Source organism: Heterodontus francisci, chromosome 29 (genome assembly GCF_036365525.1).
Source record: "Heterodontus francisci isolate sHetFra1 chromosome 29, sHetFra1.hap1, whole genome shotgun sequence".
NCBI classification, from domain to species: domain Eukaryota; kingdom Metazoa; phylum Chordata; class Chondrichthyes; order Heterodontiformes; family Heterodontidae; genus Heterodontus; species Heterodontus francisci.
In genome coordinates this window covers 57,314,416-57,336,910 of record NC_090399.1, presented here as the reverse complement: position 1 = coordinate 57,336,910, position 22,495 = coordinate 57,314,416, and the positions used below count along the sequence as shown (strand labels likewise).

Genomic DNA, 22,495 nt, shown 5'->3' with positions numbered 1-22,495 from the left:
AATCATTATCATGTTTTTGTTTCTAAATGATCTTCTAATCTTTTAATAGGGATTCCATTATTTTACCTACCACAATATTAAGCTAACTGGTCTACAGAACACTGAACGTGCTCTATCTCCTTTCTTTAGTACAGGTATAACATTAGCTGTCCTCCAGACCTCTGGCACTCCAGCTTTTTCTAATGAGTTGTTAAAAATATATCATTGTGCCTCTGCTATCTCTTCCCTAGATTCTTCCAAAATGCACAGATGTAAACTGTTCAGAGTAAGTTTGTTGCCGTCTTTGACTTTGAGACGTTTATTTAATATTTCAGCTTTATTTATTTCAAATGCAGTTACCTTATTTCAAATATTATCATCTAACACCATGTCCATTTGTCCTGGTCCCCTGGTAAGTATATATACAAATTATTTCTTTAATATTTCTGCCATTTATAATTCGTTGTCTGTGATATTATCCTGTCCATCATTAATTAACCCTATTCCCACAATTGACTTTTTTTTATTCATGCACCTGAAGCTTAAGGGATGATGTAAAGCAGATCCACTGGGGTGAGGTTTGAGGAAATGAAATATGATGCAAAACTCGGAAAGATGGTGGGTTTGCTTTGACCAAAGGTTGAAAACATTGGCAGATTCTAAAAGGACACGCCTGCTTGAAAGTCTGGATTTAACACACATTTTGGGTCTTAATTGCTGATGACCGCAATTTAAACTTGCATGAATGTGTTAAGGAGTCACCAACCAGTTTATTGCTCATGGCCTGGTTAGCAGCAATATTGGTGGAGCACTACATACGGGCTCCTCACTCCTACGTCTGTCTGTGTGGGGTGTTCTGGTTGGTACAGGGACGACCATTGCAAAAAGACTCGGGGAGCGAGGGAGCGTTGCATAGGTTTTTCGATGCGGGCGCTCTGGCAGACGACCTCCAGAGGAGGAGGGATGTCTTTACCGCTTGAGAATAGGATACAACGTTGACCTCCTCCTATCACTCTCTCTTGCAGAAGCTACTGCTGTTCTGCTTGACATCCTGTGTTCCTCCCGTTTCTCGTCAAGCCGAAGGAGAGCCTTCACTCATCTACCCATGACAGAGCAATCCCTTTCTCTGGATGACTCCGAGAATGTATCGAATGTGGTTGAGAACACAACACCGAGTAGCACTTAGTATTTTTAGGGGAATTTCTCAGAGTTCCCAGAATGTATGTTGCTCGAGTGTTGGAACAGTGTTGACAAAGCATCCCAAAGTGTCTCCCATGGTGTTCCAGAGATGTTTTTTCACAACGACAGCAGAAATGATCGTGACATAGTGAGTATCCCTTTAAGTCGCTCTTGAAGTCAACATCAATGTGGTGTTTGCTCCCAAACAGCTAGTCGTTGTTAGGAAAGGGCATTACATGAAGCATTAACTACCAAAATGCCGTATAGACTCTTTAGTGAGCGTTAGCAGGCATTTTACGCAGCAATAAGCTACTCAATGAGGGTCTGAGTGTCTCTCTGAGCTCTGGTTTCAACTGCTTTACCAAGATAACATATCTTACTCAAGTGCGGGCTAAACTGACGTTGTATATTAGTCACATCTGAGGATCTTTAGTTCCTAAAACATTCGATGAAAATCACTCCCCCTCCCTCTTTGGTGAAATGAATTAGATTACAGGGCAATATGATCAAAGTGTTTAAAATTATAACTAAAGTGAGCAGGGTAGATAGAAGAAGTCTGTTTTCAGAAGTTGATGGTGTAAGAAAAAATGACAACAGATAGAACTGCCCATAAATAAAGAAATAGGAGCAGGTGTAGGTCATTTGGTACCTCGAGTCTGCTCCATCATTCAATAAGATCATGGCTAATCTGACACTGGCCTTAACTCCACTTTCCTGCCTGCCTCCCATAACACTTGACTCCCTTGTAGATCAAACAACTGTCTAGCTCGGCCTTGAATCTATTCAATGACCTAACCTCCACAGTTCTCTGGGTTAGAGAATTCAAAGATTAAAGACCCTCGAAGAGAAGAAATGCCTGCTCGTCTGGGTCTTAAATGTGAGACCACTTATTTTGAAACTGTTCCCCCTCGTTCCAGATTTCCCCACCAGGGAATGCATCCTCTCAGCATCTACCCTGTCAAGCCCTCTGAGAATCTTATATGTTTCAAAAACATCACCTCTCATTCTTCTAAGCGCCAATGAGTATCGGGCCAATCCGCTCAGCCTTTCCTCATAAGGTAATCCTTTAATCCCAGTAAACAACCGAGTGAACCTTCTCTAAACTGCATCCAATATATTCCCTCCTTAAATAAGGAGAACAAAACTCTGCAAAGTATTCTAGGCGTGGTCTCACCAATGCCTTGTACAGCTGTAGTAAGACTTTCTAACTTTTATACTCCATCCTCCTTGCAGTAAATGCCAAGGTTCTATTTGCCTCCCTAATTACTTGCTGTATCTGCATGGTAACGTGTTTGTGATTCTTGTATGAGAACACCCATAAACCTTTGTGTTGTAACATTCTTCAGTCTCTCTCCATTTAAATAATATCGTTTTTTTCTAGTTTTCTCACCAAAGTGGACAACCTCATATTTTCCCGTATTATACTCCACCTGCCAAATTGTTGTCCACTCACGTAATCTATCTATATCCCTTTGAAAACTCTTTGTGTCTTCCTAACAACTTGTTTTCACACCTATCTTTGTATTGTTCGCAAATTTGTTTGCAATATAGTCAATCGTTTCATCAAAGTCATTCATATAGATGGTAAATAGTTGAGGCCTCAGCACTGCTCACCATTTACAACTTGCCCACCTGAAAATGACACATTTATCCCAATTCTCTTTCTCCTATTGGCCAAAACTCTATTCATGCTAATATATTGCTATGATTGAGGGAAGGGCAGGACTGGCAGCTCAATATTCCAGGGTATAGAATCTTCAGGCATGACGGGAGGTGGGCAGGGGGTGTAAAAGAGGAGGTGGCATTGCAATATTGATCAAGGAGTCAATTACTGCAGTAGGGAGGGATGATATCTTAGAAGGATCCTCAAATGAGGCCTTATGGATAGAACTTTAAAACAAAAAGGGGGAAATCACTTTGCTCGGGGTGTACTACATGCCTCCAAACAGTCAGGAAGAGATAGAGGAGCAGATATGTAGGCAAATCTCAAACAGGTGTAAAAATAATAGGGTAATAATAGTTGGGGATTTCAACTTCCCCAATATTAACTGGGATAGTCTTAGTGCAAAAGGCTTAAAGGGGGCAGAATTCTTAAAGTGCAGACAGGACAGCTTTTTGAGCCAGCACATAGAAAGTGCAAAAAGAGAAGGGAATGAAACTGGACAAGTGGTAGAAGTGTCAGTGGGAGAACATTTCAGTGATAGTGACCAAATCTCTGCAAGATTTAAGGTGGTTGTGGAAAAGGACAAAGATAGACCAGAAATAAAGATACTGAATTTGGGGAAGGCCAATTTCAATATGATAAAATAGGATCTGGGAGCAGCTACTTGTAGGAAAATCTACATCAGACCAGTGGGAGTCGTTTAAAAAGGAAATAGTGAGAGTTCAGGGCCAACATGTTCCTGTAATGGTGATGGGTCAAACCAACAAGTCCAGGGAACCCTGGATGTCAAGGGATATAGAGAATTGGATAAGAAAAGAAAAAAGAGGCTTATGATAGATTCAGAGAGCTGAAAACAGTGGCGGCCCTAGAGGAGTATAGAAAGTGTAGGAGGGTGCTTAAAAAAAGTAATTCGGAGACCGAAGAGGGGGCATGAAAAAACACTGGAGGGCAAGATAAGGGAAAATCCTAAGGCGTTTCATATGTATATTAAGGGCAAGAGGATAACCAGGGAAAGAGTAGGGTCCAATCGGGATCAAAGTGACAATCTGTGCCTGGAGTGGGGCAACGTAGGTGAGGTTTTAAATGACTACTTTTCATCTGTGTTCACTATGGAGATGTAGATCAGGGAAGGGGATTGTAATACACTCCAACAAATTAGCACAGCGGTTTTAGCGGGCTTAAAAGTGGCTAAATCCCGAGGCCCAGATGGGATGTATCACAGGCTGCTATGTGAGGCAAGGGAGGTGATTGCAGGAGTTCTAACACAAATTTTCAAATCCTCTCTGGCCACAGGAGAGGTGCCAGAGGACTGTAGGACAGCAAATGTGGTACCATTATTCAAGAAGGGTAGCAAGGATAAAGCAGGTAATTACAGGCCAGTGAGTCTAACATCAGTGGTAGGGAAACTATTGGAAAATATTCTGAGGACAGGATTAATCTCCACGTGGAGAGGCAGGAATTAATCACGGATAGTCAGCATGGCTTTGTCAGGGGGAGATCATGTTCAACAAATTTGCTTTTTTTTGAGGAAGTGACTAGATGTGGAGATGAGGGTAAAGCAGTTGATGTCGTCTACATGGACTTCAGTGAGGCATTTCATAAGTCATGGGAGATCAATTAAGAAGGTAAGACCCCATGGTAATTAGGCAAATTGGATCCAAAATTGGCTTAGTGGCAGGAGGCAGAGGGTGATGGCCAAGGCTTGTTTTTGTGATTGGAAGTCTGTGACCAGTGGTGTACCACAGGATTCAGTGCTGGGACCCTTGCTGGTTGCAGTGTACATTAATGATTTAGACATGAATATAGAAGGCATAATCAGTAAGTTCGCAGATGACACGAAAATTCATGCTGTCATAAATAGTGAGGAGGAAAGCCATGGATTAGTTTAGAGATACAGCACTGAAACAGGCCCTTCGGCCCACCGAGTCTGTGCCGACCATCAACCACCCATTTATACTAATCCCATATTCCTACCACATCCCCACCTGTCCCTATATTTCCCTATAAGGGGCATCTTGACAAATACATGAATAGGGTGGGAACAGAAGGATACGGTCCCTGGAAGTGCAGAAGGTTTTAGTTTAGGCAGGCATCAAGATCGGCACAGGCTTGGAGGGCCGAATGGCCTGTTCCTGTGCTGTACTGTTCTTTGTTCTTTATAATGAATTCCACTTTTTCCCAATGACACATTTTATGCTAACTGGCCAATTGTGTCCTGCATTCATTCTACCTCTTTTCTTGAATACAGGTGCTCCATTTGTGGTTTTTTAATCCACTGGAAACTTTCGAGAATCTAGAGTATTTTGGAAAATTACTAAGCAGACATTACTTTTTCTGCAGCCACTTTTAGGACCCTAGAATGCAGGCTGTCACTTTCAGGGGACTTGTCACCTTTCATTCCATTAGTTTGCCCAGTACTTTTTTTTTCTCGTGGTACTGATTGTTTTAGTTCCTCCCTCCCTTTTGGCCCTTGATAGTCTTCTGGTCTTGTGATATTTTTTGTGTCTTCTTACATGACAGTGAAATTTTAAGAGATTTATAATTGAAAGAAGGAGAAACTTCTTCACAGAGATGTGTGGCTGTTTTTTGTAAGAGTTATGGCAAGATTCAGAATTAGAGTGGATGTGGTGATTAGGAAAAGTGGTGAAATTATCTGGGAATAAGGTGGGTCAATGTGATTGGGACTTTTTGCTCTGGTTGAGAGTTAATGCTGACGTGGATTTAATAGTGTATTTTCCTCTTACAGCTTGCATGTTTCCAATTAGCCAATAATCATTCGAGTTAAGCAACAATCTGATCTGTTTGTTCAAAAGACCGTGAATAATGTCAGTCACTGAGTAACATAATTAGTTCACCTGAGAATTCTTTTAGGTATAATAAAAGGTTTGAATTGAAGCACCTTCATCTGCTTGTTCATCAGAGATATTGCTCGCAGCACTCACATCACATCAATCAACAGATGGATCGACCAATCCTTGTGCAGATTGAAGCAGTTTACTATCCTTTCCTCGCAGCTGTTGGTGTTCCTGGTTAGTCATTACCATCATTTGTTTATGTAACTGGGTGTTGAACCACTTGATTGTTCTTGCTGATTTTGTGGTCTGTTTGTTTTGAAAGGTTTGCTGTAAAGGCCTCATATTTACTGATATCTTTATTAATTGAAATTATTATTGTGATATGATCTTTTATTACCCATCCCTGGTTGCTCTTGAGGAGGTGATGATAGTTCTTCTTGGCATCTTTATCAGTCTCTTCCTTTGATCTAATATAATATTTAACTTCCATTGTTAGCTATGGTTAGATCACTTCTTTTGCTGGATATTTTGTGCCTCAAATGAATGTAAATTCTTTGTAAGCGTGTATTAATTCCTTACATGCTGGCTATTGCCTGTCTACTGTCATAGCTTCTCATGTAGTTTCCCAATCTACCACCGCTAACTTTCCCCTCATACCTTCGTAGTTTCCTTTGTTTAGATTTAAAACTCTAATTTCTGATTGAACTGCAGCACTTTCAAACTTAAAGTATTTTCTATGATAAAATGGTCATTTTATGGCAGACAAGAGAAGTTAAATATTGTATTAGATCAAGGGAAGGGGCTGATAAGTTGCCAAAAAAAAAGACGACTTAGCCTTTGGAATTTAGCAAAGAAGGGCCAAGAAACGGATAAGAAAGGGAAAACAGAATATGAAAATAAAGTAGCAAGGAACATGAAAACGGACTGTAAAAGCTTCTCTTGTTATGTATAAAGGAAAAGATTAGCAAAGACAAATGTGAGTCCATATCAGGCAGAGGCATGGAAATTTATAATGGGGAATCGGGAAATTGTAGATAAACTAAAGAAATAATTTTTGTCTGTCTTCACGGAGGAAGACACAAAAAACTTTCCAGAAATACTTGTGATCCAAGGAACTAGCGAGAAAACTGAAAGAAATTAGTATTAGCAAAATGTAGTATTGAAGAAATTAATGTGACTAAAAGTTGGTAAATCCCCTTGGCCTTATAATCTACATTTCAGAGCGTTGAAAGAGGTAGCTGTAGAGATAGCAAATATATTGGTGAACATCTTGCACAATTGCATAGATTCTGGAGCTGTTCCTGAAGACTGGAAGGTTGCAAATGTATCCCCACTATTTATGAAAGGAGGGAGAGAGAAATTGGGGAACCACAGACCTGTTAGCCTGACATCAGTAGTCGGGAATATGCTTAGTATTTACTATAAAGGATGTGATAACTGGACACTTAGAAAATAAGGGTGCGATGGGGCAGAGTCAATATGGATTTAAGAAAGGGAAATCATGTTTTACAAAACTGTTGGAGTATTTTTTGAGGATGTAACTAGCAGGATAGATAAGGGGGGATCAGTGGATGTGGTGTCATTGGATTTTGAGAAGGCTTTCAATAAGGTCCCACACAGGAGGTTCGTAAGTAAAATTCGAACGCATGGAATTGGGAGTAATATAACTGACATGGATTGAGAATTGATTAAGGGACAGAAAACAAAGAGCAGGGGTTATCGTGTCATTCCCAGGTTGGCAGTCTATGACTAGTGGCATACCACAAGGATCAGTGCTTGGTCCAAGCTATTCACAATCTATATCAGTGATTTGGATGTGAGGACCAAATGCAATATTTCCAATTTTGCTGATGATACAAAACTGTGTGGACAGTTTTTGTATCTTTAACTAAGGAAGGATATACTTGCCAAAGAGAGGGTGCAACGGTTGTTCACAAGAGTGATTACTGGGATACTGGGTTGGCCTCTGAAGAGAGATTGAGGAGACTGGGCCTGTATTCTGTAGAATATAGAAGAATGAGAAATGATCTCATTGAAGCAAACACAATTATTACAGGGTTCGACAGCATTGATGTAGGAAGGATGTTTCCCCTGGCTGGGGAGAACTAGAACCAGGGATAGTGTCTCAGAATAAGAGGGAGTCCATTTGGGACTGAAATGAGGAGGAATGTCTTCACTCAGATTGTGCTGAATCTGTGGAATTCTCTATCCCAGAGGGTTGTGGAGGCTCAGTTACTGAGTATGTTCAAGACAGAGATCAATAGTTTCTATAAATTAAAGAAAACAAGGGATATGAGGATAGTGCAGGAAATTGAGGTTGAAGTAGATCAGGCAAGATCTATTTGAATGGCGGAGCAGGCTCGAGGGGCCGAATGGCCTACTTCTGCTCCTATTTCCTATGCTCCTATGTATTTTCTTGAATCTCTGCAACGTGCACGGTGAATGTTCTCCCATAATACTGTTAGGTAGTGCACACTAGGATTTTGACCCAACATCAGGATGGTGTGGAACTTGAAGGGTAACTGGAGATGCTGGCTACCCGTGTCTTTCTGGGTGGTGGAAGTCACGGATTTGAGAGATTCTGGTTTTGAAACGTGGTGAATCACTGCAGTGCAGCCTGTGGATAGTAAACACTGTATTCACAAGTGATGGATGGAGCAGTTGTTAACCTAGTCGGTGCAGTGCCGATTCTTGATGTAGTTACTGCACCCTTCCAGGCGAGTGGGCAGGATGTCATTATACTCCTGATTTGTGTCTTGTAGTTATTTTAAGGTGTTGGATAGTCCGGAGGTTAACTCGTCTATTCATGACCTAAATCTGTGTCCTCACAGTAGGTACTGAGGATATTACAATTCTCTCCACAGCCTCAATATCAATGATTTCACAACTTAATTTACAGTCTTGCAATAATGAGTCTAATCAGTTTCAGGGTCAGTTCAGCGATCAGTTTCATTGCATTTTCATTTCAGAAATATTCTCAGATCAAAGTAACCTGATCTCACAGATGAATAAATCCGCCTTGTTCAATGTTGATAATTTCTTGCGGTACATTTTCTGCTGATTTGCTCTCCGTGCTGAGTCTTATCCACTGTGAGCACATTGCTTTAAACCGCGAGTCGGCAGACCTCGATTTCCGTGCGTGAGGGGTAAAAAATTAGTGGGAGAGAATTCGGTCTTGAATGGTATTACAAAGATGAAGTAGGGAATCTGCAGCCCGTTTTGCACCCTGCCTGATATTTATTCCCATTGACTTCAATAAGAAAATACAATCGAGAGACATTTAAACCGGTCTGTCAATTCGCTGTCACCTGCTTTACAGTAAAATTAATTTCACGAGTGTTTGTACAGCGTTACCTGGTGCAAAGTGCAATTGAATTTCATCCTATCAATGATTGACATGTTGCTATCAAATTCCTGTCTGCAAGAATGGAGCGAGGAAGTTCGTCCAGAAGCAAAGACAGCTACTTCAGATCTCCTGATCGAATGTGGTACTTTCAACAGATATTTTGTATACGTGGTGTATGTGGGGAGTCCGCCGAGCTTCTACCAGCAGAGTTATAATGGCCGCTTCGACAATTCTGAAAGAATCTCCTGCGGTCCAACATCAAACAGGAGAAATCAACGAAAAAAACCAGTCAGAATCAAACTAGTAGATAACAAATGGAATGGTGTAGACCGAAGGTGTCAGAGAAAGGATGAGATATCCAGATTCGGGATATAGATAGTGTCACAATCCTGTGTTTTTCTTTCTCCTCGGGAAATATTGTGGTGCGCCTTTTAAGAGTGTAAAGAGATCAGTGTATCTTTAAGATCTCTCCAGAAGCACTGTGAGTGAAAGTGCATTCTGGTAGCCAAGTTACAGCCATGCAGCGAGGGAGAACAGAGAATCAATATATCCATTTTCACTTTGAAACTGGCTGGCAGAGAGAGACAGTTGACAGACTGATCCAGCATGGGAAGGAAATAGGAGAGCTCTCTCTTAGTCCATTTAAACCCTGGGTAGTTTCTCTCTTGAACTTCTTTGAGCCAAGTTAATTCCTTAAAGAAATAAGAAAAGAAAACGTTTTTTTCTCTCACCAGAAATTATTGATCTGCTCTGTTCATCGCTGGCAAAAAGCGTTAAATAGAGTTTGGGCTGGCACAGTGGTGCAGTGGTTAGCACTGCAGCCTCACAGCTCTAGTGACCTGGGTTCGGTTCTGGGTATGGTTCTGGGTACTGCCTGTGTGGAGTTTGCAAGTTCTCTCTGTGACCGCGTGGGTTTCCATCATGTGCTCCGGTTTCCTCCCACAGCCAAAGACTTGCAGGTTGATGAGTAAATTGGCCATTGTAAATTGTCCCTAGTGTAGGGAGGTGGTCGGAGAATGGCAGGGATGTGGTAGGGAATATGGGATTAATGTAGGATTAGTATAAATGGGTGGTTGTTGGTCGGCACAGACTCGGTGGGCCGAATGGTCTGTTTCAGTGCTGTATCTCTCTATGACTCTAATACTACAACTGTCAAACTGAACTGTTGAACCCCTATCTCTGGAAGGGCCCTTTTCTCATTGGACCTTGGAAAACTGCAAGTGAACTTGGACTCTGTTGAATTGGAAGACTGTTCGTCAGAAGCATAATCTGCAAAGAGTTTATTGTTTTTCTATTATTTTCGTGCAGCTAATTAAAAAACAAAGAACTGTTAGTTCGAATACATTTTGCAAATGTGGGAGTTAGATTTTTAAATAAGAAGTTATAAGGTCTTTAGATATTAGTTTAGTTTAGAGATACAGCACTGAAAAACAGGCCCTTCGGCCCACCGAGTCTGTGCCGACCATCAACTAACCCTACACTAATTCCATATTCCTACCACATCCCCACCTGTCCCTGTATTTCCCTACCACCTACCTATACTCGGGGCAATTTACAATGGCCAATTTACCTATCAACCTGCAAGTCTTTGGCATGTGGGAGGAAACCGGAGCACCCGGAGAAAACCCAAGCAGACACAGGGAGAACTTGCAAACTTATCTTAATAGTGTTTAAGATTTCAGTTTTTAAATAACTAGTTAATTTGTTGATATCTAAAGATACCTGGTTTGGTTTGCCTCATTCAGGGATTACTAGATTGTTTCAATTTGGATGCTACTTTCTTGGATTTGGAATGCTTAAAGATATATGATGTAACCTGTGGAGTGGCGGGACTGAATTAACAGTGTGTTGCTCCAACGCAATCAGAATCAGATATTTTAAGTGGGGGCTTTGGGAGCGGATGGAAGGGAGCAGAGCGGGACAGGAAGGGGAAGCAGTGTGGGATGGGAGGGAAGCGGAGTGGGACATTGACGGTGGGGGGGAGCGGTACGGGGGGGAGTGGAACGGGCCGGAGACTGGGAGACCGAGCGGGCCGGGGATGGGGGGGAGCGGAGCGGCCAGAGAGAGCAGCGGGGGGGGGGGGGGGTGGGGGGAGGCGGGGAGCGGAGCGGCTAAAAGAGTGGAACGGCTGGAGAGAGCAGTGAGGGGGGGTAACGGAGTGGCCGAAAGAGCGAAGCAGCCGGAGAGAGCAGCGAGGGAAGGGTAGTGGAGTGGGTGAATGAGCAGAGCAGCGGAAGAGAGCAGTGGGGGGGAGGGGAGAGGAGGAGCTTGACGTGTGGGTGAATACCCGTTAGTGTTGCATTGCTGTACACATAAAGCGCATGCGCAGAGACCAACCAGGCGCATTGTCCGAAGATGTACACGTCACGCAATGACATGATTGGCGCATGCGCTCACCAGTCCTGGCAAGCCAGAACGCAGCAGATGCGCAGAGAGCAGGAGACCCTCTGCGCATGTGCGCACCTTGGCGCAGCCTGATGACGTCAGTGGCCGGCTGCGTTGGCAGGAATCACTTTGATATTTAATTGGGGGCTCGTCCACAGTCAAATCATATTTTAATTAGGTGGCTTACATCTGGGATCAAAAACAGACTAATTTGGAAGGCTCGTGTTTGGAATCATATTAATTTCTCTTGTGTCTGTGATCATATCAATTGGAACCTCGATTGTTGGGCTTTAAATCTAACACCAATTACGAAGAAATAAAATGAACCAGGTCTCTTGTAGAATAAGGTACAGTCAATATCATAGTAATGGCATTAGCAGTTGCAGCAGAGTATTTTGGAAAGCAGAGTGTTTCCCTCAGTGACTTGATAACTTTACCTAAGAACAAATTAAAAGAACTGGCGGCAAGATTGGGGTTAGAATTTAAATTAGGTGTCAAAAAAGCAGAGATAATTGACATAATAGCCCAACATCTGGAATTAGAGGAAGAAGAAGTAAAAGAAGAATTCAAGGAACAAGAAAGTAGTGGGTCAGAGGGTGATGCAGTGGTATTGGCTAGGATTCAGTTAGAAATGGAAAAAACTTGAGGCTGAAAAAGAAATGAAAATGCTTGATTTGAAAAAGAGGAAAGAGAGAAAGAGAAAGCATTTCAGAGAGAATGTGAAAGAGAAGAGATGGAATTTAGGCTAAAAGAGATGGAACTATGACAAAAGGGTTGTCTTATATCCAGGGAGAATTCAGGTCAATAAGAACCTGAAATTAGCTCAGGTCCCAGCGAAGAGTTGTTTAAATTCATTCAATTCCTTCCTAAGTTCTGAAAAAATACCCAAACAGATGAAATGACCGAAGGAAGTTGGACACTGCTTATGCAAAGCAGGTTGGTAGTCAGAGCTCATGACTTTTATGCAATGCTTCCTGAAGAGGCTTCTGCAGATTATGAGATGGTAAAAAAGGCTATTCACGCTGCATATGAACTAGTCCCTGAAACTTACTGTCAGAAGTTTCGGAGCTTACGGAAATTGGCTAGGAAGACATATGAGTGGGTGAAGCAAATTAATTTTGATCTTTGGACGCGGGCATTAAAGATGGAAACCACATTTGTGAACCTTCAGGAGTTGATTCTCTGAAGAGTTTAAAATTCAATTCCTTCAGTAGTGAGATCTCATGTAAATAAACTGAAAGTTTTGAAAGCTAGGCAAGCAGTGGAAATTGCTGATGATTTTGAGATTGTGAATAAGCCAACCTCTTTTGTCCATCACCTCCATAAACCCAAGGATGGAAAGTGGAAGACTGAAAGGAAGACATAAAGGAACAGCTGGGATTGCCCCAGGATAACTTCCTCCAGTCAGAAAGGAAGGTGCTGAGGGTAGAAATGAAGTTTGCAAGCCACAGTGTTATCATTGCTACAAAACAGATCATCTTCGTTCAGAATGCTGGAAATTGCGAGGTAAACCCATTGGACGTGTTGGGATATGCAAAGCTAGTGCAGAGGTAATGACTCTGACTGAGAGCATAGCAGACCAGGCTACAGCTTTAACAACAGTTTTAAAACCAGATATTAAATTAAAAGAAGTGTAGAGGTTCAGAATAAAATACCTGAAAGTTATAATGAATTTTTGTCAATGGGATTTGGAATGCTTAAAAATGTATGATGTGACCTGTGGAGTGACGGGACTGAATGGACAGTGTGTTTCTCCCACCACAATCAGAATCATATATTCAGATTGGGGGCTTTGTCCTGAGCGGTCATAACATTAGCGAGAAAGACAGACATATTTGGGGATATTGATAGAGAAGCACGCAGGCAGGCAGAGGGTTAGAGGTAGAGAGGTAGAGGTAGAGGGCGGCATAGTGGCAGTGGTTAGCACCGCAGCTTCACAGCTCCAGCGACCCGGGTTCAATTCCGGGTACTGCCTGTGTGGAGTTTGCAAGTTCTCCCTGTGTCTGTGTGGGTTTCCTCCGGGTGCTCCGGTTTCCTCCCACATGCCAAAGACTTGCAGGTTGATAGGTAAATTGGCCATTAGAAATTGTCCCTAGTATAGGTAGGTGGTAGGGAAAACATAGGGTCAGGTGGGGATGTGGTAGGAATATGGGATTAGTGTAGGATTAGTATAAAATGGGTGGTTGATGGTCGACACAGACTCAGTGGGCCGAAGGGCCTGTTTCAGTGCTGTATCTCTAAACATAAACTAGAGAGAGATAGAAACAGAGATGCAGATTTTGTTATTTAAATAAAGAAACAGGTAACTAGATTCAGGGATATATTTAGAAATAGAAACATATAGACATAGAGAGAGAAGGATCTAAGGAAGGAGAGAGAGATGGAAGCCCATATTCTCCTCGCCCAATATTGCTATATATATGCATGCAATATTTGCACAAAGCCGGACAGAAAATGTGCCAAGTCTGTTGTACAACAAAGTGCCTGATGATTGTGCAAGGAAAGCTTTAATCAGACTACCTTAATATCAGTTAATTGTATAAGTTTGTTGATTTAATTTCATATTCCATTAATAGTAGTAACCTGTAACATTTGCCTGTTACGTGTCAGTTAATTTCGACCAGTGACCATTGATGTGTCGAATTGCAACTAACTTTAAAGTTAGGGTTAGTTTAGTATTTTATTTTGGTTCCTGGGACGTGAGTGTCACTAGTAATTAATGTCCATGCCTAATTGCCTTTCAGAAGGTGGTGGGGAGCCACCTTTTTGAACTTTTGCAGCCCAAAGCAAGCAAGTCCAGTAGGCAGGCCGTGCAGGGGCAGGACAGGGAGCGTGGAAGGTCTGATAGGCTAAACTACATTTAATTTAATGCAAGAAGCCTTACAGGTAAGGCAGATAAACTCAGAGCACGGATCGGTACATGGGATTGTGATATTATAGCTATTACGGAAACGTGGTTGAGGGATGTGCAGGACTGGCAGCTCAATATTCTGGGGTACCGATCCTTCTGGCATGACAGAGGTGGAGGTAAGAGAGGAGGGGGAGTTGCACTATTGATTAGGGAGGACATCACGGTAGTACTTGGAAAGGATATCCTGGGGGAATGTATAGCGAGGCCATATGGGTGGAACTTCGAAATAAGAAAGGGGTTATCACTTTGATGGGATTATACTATAGGCCCCCCAATAGTTAGAGGGAATTGGAGGAGCATATATGTAGGAAATCACAGATAGGTGTAGGAATTATAGGGTGGTAATAGTAGATGATTTTAACTTCCCTAATATTGACTGGGACTGCCTTAGTGCTAAGGGATCAGATGGGGAAGAATTTGTTAAGTGTGTCCAGGATAGTTTTCTGAAGCAGTATGTGGATGGCCCTACTAGAGAAGGGGCTACACTCGACCTCTTCTTAGGAAATGAGGATGGGCAGGTGGTTGATGTGTCAGTGGTGGAGCACTTTGGGACCAGTGACCATAACTCTATTAGCTACAAGATAGTTATGGAAAAGGATAGGACTGGCCCTCAGGTTGAAGTCCTAAATTGGGGGAAGGCATCAGACAGGAATTCTCAAAAGTTGAATGGGAGGCTGTTTACAGGTAATGGGATGTCTGGCAAGTGGGAGGCATTTAAAAGTAAGATAGGAAGAGTTCAGGGCCAACATGTTCCTGTTAGATGGAAGGGCAAGGCTGTCAAGTTTAAGGAACCTTGGTTGACGAGGGATATTGAGGTCTGGTCAGGACAAAGAAGGAGGCATATGTCAGGTATAGGCAGCTGGGATCGAGCGAGTCCGTCGAGGAGTATAGGGGATGTAGGACTACACTTAAGAAGGAAATTAGGCAGGCGAAAAGGGGCCATGAGATTTCCCTGGCAGATACGATAAGGAGTATAAGTATATTAAGAGTAAAAGGGTAGCTAGGGAGAGAGTAGATCCCCTTAAGGATCAGTGTGGCAATCGATGTGTGGAGCCACGGGAAATGGGCAAGGTCATAAATGAATATTTCTCGTCCGTATTTACCTTGGAGAAGGTCATGGAAGCTAGTGAGTTCAAGGGAGGGAACACTGATATCCTGGAGCATATCAACATTACAAAGGAGGAGGTATTGGAGATTTTGAAGCGCATTAAGGTGGCTAAATCCCCAGGGCCTGACCAGGAGTATCCTTGGATGCTATGGGAAGCAAAGGAAGAGATTGCTGGGGCCCTGGCAGAGATCTTTGTATCATCGTTAGCCACGGGTGAGGTACCGGAAGACTGGAGGAAAGGTCATGTTATGCCTTTATTTCCGATGGGCAGCAGGGATAAGCCAGGGAACTACAGGCCGGTGAGCCTTACATCAGTGGTGGGAAAGTTATTGGAAGGGATTCTGAGAGACAGGATTTATATGCATCTCGATAGACATGGTCTGATTAGGGATGGCTTTGTGCATGGGGAATCATGTCTCACGAATTTGATTGAGTTTTTTGAGGAGGTGACCAAGAGCAAGGCCTTTGACAAGGTCCCACATGGTAGGCTGATCCAGAAGGTTCAAACACATGGGATCCAGGGTGAGCTAGCAATTTGGATACAAAATTGGCTTGGTGATAGGAGGCAGAGGGTGGTAGTGTTGGGTTGTTTTTCAGATTGGAGGCCGGTGACCAGTGGTGTGCCGCAGGGATCAGTGCTGGGCCCTCTGTTGTTTGTCATATATATTAATGACTTGGAATTGAATGTAAGGGGCATGATTAGTAAGTTTGCAAATGACACCAAAATTGGTGACAGTGAAGAAGGTTGTCTAAGGTTACAACAGGTTATAGATCAACTGGGAAAGTGGGCAAGAGAGTGGCAAACAGAATTTAAAGCAGACAAGTGTGAAGTGATGCATTTTGGGAAGTTAAACCAGGGCAGGACATATATAGTGAATGACAGGGCCCTGGGAAGTGTTCTTGAGCAGAGAAACCTTGGGGTGCAAATACATAGTTCCCTGAAAGTGGCAACACAGGTAGACAGGGTGGTGAAGAAGGTGTATGGCATGCTTGCCTTCATCGGCCGAGGCACTGAGTACAAGAGTTGGGACGTCATGTTACAGTTGTACATAACATTGGTTCGGCCGCATTTGGAGTACTGTGTGCAGTTCTGGTCGCCGCACGACAGGAAAGATGTGATTAAGCTAGAGAGGGTGCAGAAAAGATTCACAAGGATGTTGCCTGGTTTGGAGGGCTTGAGTTATAAAGAGAGATTGGAAAGGCTGGGTCTGTTTTCACTGGAGTGAAGAAGGCTGAGAGGGAACATGATAGAGGTATGTAAAATTATGAGAGGCATAGATAAGGTAGATAGCCAGAGTCTGTTTCCCATGGTCGGGGTGACTAAAACTAGAGGGCATAGAATTAAGGTGAGGGAGGAGGTTTAAAGGGGATCAATGGGGTAAATTTTTCACACAAAGAATAGTGGGTATCTGGAATGAGCTGCCAGAGGAGGTGGTGGAGGCAGGAACAGTAGCAACATTTAAGAGGCATTTGGACAGGTACTTGAATGAGCAAGGCATAGAGGGATATGGAATTAATGCAGGCAGGTGGAATTAGTATAGATAGGCATTATGGTCAGCATGGACACGGTGGGCCGAAGGGCCAGTTTCTATGCTGTACGACTCTGACTCGATGTGGTGTAAGTACAGCAGCAATGCTGTTAGGCAGGGAATTCCAGGATTCTGACCCAGCAACAATGAAGGAATGGCGATATTGTTCCAAGACAAGTTGATGTGTGACATTGAGCAGAACTTGCAGGTGGTGGTTTTCCCATCTGTCTGCTGCCCTTGTTCTTTTAGGTGGTAGAGATTGTGAGTTGGAAAGGTGCTATCGAAGGAGCGTTGGCGAGTTGCTGCAGTATCTCTTGTAGGAGGTAAACACTTCTACCTCTGAGTGCTGGTGATGGAGAGAATGTGAGGTAATGGATGGGGTACCAATCAAATGGGCTGCTTCATCGTGGATAATTTCAAGCTTTTTAAGTCTTGTTGGAGCTGCACTTATCCAGGCAACTCGGGAGTATTCCATCACACTCCTGATTTGTGCCTTGTAGATGGTGGACAGGAATTGGAGAGTCAGGAAGTAAGTTAGTCGTCACAGAATTCCCAGTCTCTGACCTGCTGTAGTAGCCACAGTATTTATATGGCTGGTCCAGGCAAAATTCTGGTCAATGGTAAGTCCCAGGATACTGATGGTGCAGGATTCATAATGCCATTGAACAACAAGGTGCTGTCTTGTTGATAGTCATTGCTGGGCACTTGTGTGTCACGAATGTTACTTGCCACCTATCAAGCAAGCCTGAATGTCGTCCAGCTCCTGCTGCATGTGGGCACAGACTGCTTCAGTTTCCGAGGAGTTGCCAAAAGATACTGAACACTGTACAATCATCAGCGAACATTACCACTTCAAATTTTATGTTGAAGGTGGCTGGCCTGTGACACTACCTTAGTAATTCCTGCAGGGATGTCATGGGACTGCGGTGATTGTCCTCCAACAACCACAACTACCTTGCTTTGTGCTCGGTATGACTCCAACCAATGCAGAGAATTCTTCTGGGTTCCCATTGATTTCAGTTTTGCTCAGGGACCTTGATGCCACACTTGGTCAAATGCTGCCATGGTGTCAAGGGCAGTCACTCTCAACTTAACTCTGGAATTCAGTTTTGTTTCATGTTTGGGTTAACGTTCTAATGGGGTTTCGTAATTTATGTAAATATAATGAAAAGACAATCCAGTGCAAAGTGATGCATATATTTCAGAGAAATTGAATTAGTTGATAACAAGTTCTGCAGAGTGAAATATATGTGAATACACCATCCTCTTTAGAAGTGGAAGATTGGTATGTAATGGTACTGCAGCTAAAGGCCTGCTTGGGTCTGGGAAAAATCCCGGCCCGATCCCGACAGAACCACATCGGACCCGAGCCCGACCCGGCCCGAGTCCTTCTATTTTCTCCCGAGCCTGACCTGACCCGAGCCTGACCCGACCACCGGAATGTTCACTTTCTCCAGTTGACAGCATTCATTTTACATCGATAGTGCACTCACTGTACTTCCCACTTTTGGATGGATGGAATAGAAGGAAGCTGCAGCATGAGTGTGATGACATCATAGAGACACTCACTCACTCACTCACTGCGCAGACTCAGAGTCTGTGGAGTCCGGATGCACGTTTCACTCCTTGACCTCCCAGACTCCCAGCTCAGGCTTTTCAAATTTTGAGCTTATTTACTCAACTTCCCTTTTCCTCCCAGCAGAGCAAAAGGTAGTCCTGTGTGTGTCTGACCCGGACCAGGCCCGACCCGAGCGCGAAAGCCAAACCCGGAAGAGCGACCTCTGGTCCCGTCAGGTTTGGGTCGGGTAGCAGGCCTTTAACTGCAGCAAAGACACACTTATAATTAGAGATTCTCTTGGTGAATAGTAATCCGATGTAACAAGATTGAAACTATCTATAATACAACAATGCAGCTGAATTGTATGAAAAAACTTGTTATTGATAAGCAATAAGGTTAAAATTGGCTGTATATGAAGTTATGTCATGCATTTTAGTTTTAGTTCAGAGATACAGCACTGAAACAGGCCCTTCGGCCCACCGAGTCTGTGCCGACCATCAACCACCCATTTATACCAATCCTACACTAATTTCATATTCCTACCACATCCCCTCCTGTCCCTATATTTCCCTACCACCTACCTATATTAGGGGCAATTGCTAATGGCTAATTTACCTATCAACCTGCAAGTCTTTTGCATGTGGGAGGAAACTGGAGCACCTGGAGGAAACCCACGCAGACACAGGGAGAACTTGCAAACTCCACACAGTACCCAGAATTGAAACCGGGTCGCTGGAGCTGTGAGGCTGCGGTGCTAACCACTGCGCCGCTGTGCCGCCACTGCTGAGGCTTTCCGAAAGTCGGATCAACCGATATCCACCATTGGGCCGAAGGGCCTGTTTCGGTGCTGTATTCTCTGTGACTCCTTGAAATGGCATTGTGTTTGAGTTCCCGACTTAATCCGCAAGGTTTTCTCATCAATACTGCTTTTAAGTGTATGCTTAGGTACGGGATGCGTAATTCCTTGAAACTTGACCTTTAATCTTTAAGAACCTTATTTATTTCGGTAGTTATTAAAAGTATGCCTTAAGGGGATTTGCAGAGTAGATGCTGGGTGTTTTGGGGGCAGAGCAAGTGTCAAGAATTGGAGCTGCAGTCTCAGAATGAAGGGTCGGTCATTTAGGACTGTGATGAGGAGAAATTTCTTCACTCAAAGAATTGTGAATCTTTGGAATTCTCTACTCCAGAGAGCTGTGGATCCCCCATTGGTGAGAATATTCAAGACACAAATCCACAGATTTTGTTGGATATTCGGGGAAACAAGGGATGTTAGGATAGTGCGGGACAATACAGTTCAGGTAGGAGATTGGCCAGAACTATGTTGAATGGTGCAGCAGACTCGAAGGGCCGAATGGCCTACTCCTGCTCTTGTCCTTATATTACGTACACATCGAATATCTCTAACATTTTCTGAATGCATAGTGGGAGCAACAACTTCAAATGAAATCATTTTTCTTAATATTGTGTGTTTTACCTGCGTATCATTTCCTGCCATTCTGCTGTGCAGAGCACCTGACATAAAGAACACCTCTCAAATGGAAATCAGGTAGTTGTTCAGGAAAGGCAGCTATATGGATAGTCCTAGAAAAGAAGCTGTAATATCATGATAGCTTGTGTTTTGACCATTTTGTAACCTTGTTTTATTTAATCTTTAATTGTTCTACAATGAGCCGATCTTCTCTAACTGTTACACCAAATGATGTAAACTATCATATTTTCCCCAGCATTACTACTGGAACAAACGGGCTTCTCCTTGGGAATTTTCCATCTGATGTGTTTGGGGGAGGAGGTATATTTACACAGGGATGCCAGATAGACCAGACTGAAGGAGCGATGCTCTCTGCCCCACCCACTGGTATCTGGTGTGTTGTATTCACATACAGAAGTGAAAATATCTCACTTTTACAAATGATTAGTGCTGATGGAAGTTAGTTTTTTTTTCTCAAATGAAGCTGGGACAACTGACCCAATGGTATTGCTAACATATACGGACACCTACTCATAGTTTTAGATGCTTCTCTTAAGGTTTCAGTGACATTGTGATGCTGCATAAAATAAGACATGTCAAGATGACTGACTGTTGCTTTTCCTTAACTGGCCTCACCAGTCAAATTCCACCAAACGGTTTGATAGTCCCTGACCCAACTGCCTGACAAATGTCTTTGCGAATTGGCTTCTTATTGTCTTGGCTCTCAGAGGTGCAGATGCTGAGCTGCTAAAGCATCTGAAGATAGTGTGCATTCTCGCTCAGGCTAGGACATTGAAGAACAATGGTCAGCTGTGACGGAGAACATAACCCCACATCATCACAGACATGATGCATTTTCACTGTCATGTGACTGATTGGGTATTTTTCATCAATGGACACAAAGGTCACAGAGGGTCACCTCAATTACAGCCGCCACTTGCTTCATCACTTCAGCTGCCATTAAACTATTGAGCAGATGCTTGTCTTCTACATTACTTGGCCAACTCATGGCTGCCTCGTGGCTAACCTTTTCCTTTCAAAGCCTCCTGTCACCTCCTAGTGCCTTAATTCTTCAGCATTGTAAAAAAAAATCTGAAATTTTATAGATAACTTCGGAAATATTCTCTCCCATTACGGCACTGTCTTTAATTGTTCCCATTTCTTTCAATTTGAGAAAAGCACTTCCTGCTTCTATTACAAATGTGCCCCGAGACCTGTGTAAATTCCCATCTGGAGTTCTGCTATTAGCAGAATTCATAAAACTGGATGTTAACAACATAATTCCAATTGAATTTCTCCAATAGGCGAACTCTCCAAATACATCAGCTAAACTAAAAGAGGAAATTATATATCAGAGATAGAAAAAAGGTGGATGATAGAAACTGAGAGATAAATAAAAAGGGAATGAGTTGACTGACAGAAAAAAGATGCACCACAATTAATATATTTTATCAACCTATTAATCCTCTCATTGTGAATAGAATCATTAATTTCTCTTTTCCTATCTTTATTGCAGCTAATTTATTAACAATTGTGATTCTCTCCCGTGGAAAATGCGGTCTCTCCAAATGTATCAGTCGTTATATGGTGGCCATGACAACAGCAGATCTACTGGTCCTAATATTTGATGTAATTCTGTATGAGATTAAGGAGATGTAAGGAGCCTCCCTCAAATGGCTCGGAACGCATACTGTCCATCCGACTGCTCACCACCTCTGGTCCAGTACACCTACTCAGCATCTATGCTCCAACACTCTGTTCCGCACCTGAAGCTAAAGACCAGTTCTATGAACAACTCCATAACATCATTAGCAGCATCCCCAACACCGAACACCTATTCCTGCTGGGGGACTTTAATGCCAGGGTTGGGGCCGACCATGACTCATGGCCCTCCTGCCTTGGGCGCTATGGCGTTGGAAGGATGAATGAGAACGGGCAGAGACTGCTTGAGTTGTGTACCTATCATAACCTCTGCATCACCAACTCGTTCTTTCACACTAAACCCTGTCACCAGGTTTCATGGAGGCACCCAAGATCACGTCGTTGGCACCAGCTAGACCTCATTGTCACAAGGCGAGCCGCCTTAAACAGTGTTCAAATCACACGCAGCTTCCACAGTGCGGACTGCGACACCGACCACTCCCTGGTGTGCAGCAAGGTTAGACTCAGACCAAAGAAATTGCATCATTCCAAGCAGAAGGGCCACCCGCGCATCAACACGAGCAGAATTTCTCACCCACAGCTGTTACAAAAATTTCTAAATTCACTTGTAACAGCCCTTCAAAACACTCCCACAGGGGATGCTGAGACCAAGTGGGCCCACATCAGAGACGCCATCTATGAGTCAGCTTTGACCACCTACGGCAAAAGTGCGAAGAGAAATGCAGACTGGTTTCAATCTCATAATGAAGAGCTGGAACCTGTCATAGCCGCTAAGCGCATTGCACTTTTGAACTACAAGAAAGCCCCCAGCGATTTAACATCCGCAGCACTTAAAGCAGCCAGAAGTACTGCACAAAGAACAGCTAGGCGTTGCGCAAACGACTACTGGCAACACCTATGCAGCCATATTCA

The 22,495-nt window shown here is 43.2% G+C and overlaps 1 protein-coding gene across 2 annotated transcripts; it reads left to right on the top strand.

Moving 5' to 3' along the window:
- The first annotated feature begins 856 nt into the window (after positions 1-856).
- Positions 857-22,242, top strand: LOC137346333 (probable G-protein coupled receptor 139). Of its 2 annotated transcripts, XM_068009829.1 has the most exons (3): positions 857-1,306; positions 5,742-5,850; positions 21,438-22,242. In XM_068009829.1, the coding sequence occupies exons 1-3, from the start codon at positions 1,202-1,204 to the stop codon at positions 21,578-21,580; spliced, it is 357 nt and encodes a 118-aa protein (XP_067865930.1). In that variant the 5' UTR covers positions 857-1,201; the 3' UTR covers positions 21,581-22,242. The 2 variants fall into 2 exon arrangements, with proteins under 2 accessions (XP_067865930.1, XP_067865932.1); XM_068009831.1 differs by lacking the exons at positions 857-1,306; positions 5,742-5,850 and adding an exon at positions 8,720-9,104 and having other exon boundaries at positions 21,438-22,240.
- Positions 22,243-22,495: the final 253 nt, after the last annotated feature.

Coding starts and splice junctions, on each gene's coding strand:
- LOC137346333 (XM_068009829.1), top strand. CDS start 1,202: ATGTTGCTCGAGTGTTGGAACAGTGTTGACAAAGCATCCCAAAGTGTC. Junction 1,307..5,741: donor GCAGAAATGATCGTGACATA/GTGAGTATCCCT, acceptor CTTGTTCATCAG/AGATATTGCTCGCAGCACTC. Junction 5,851..21,437: donor CGCAGCTGTTGGTGTTCCTG/GTTAGTCATTAC, acceptor TCTTTATTGCAG/CTAATTTATTAACAATTGTG.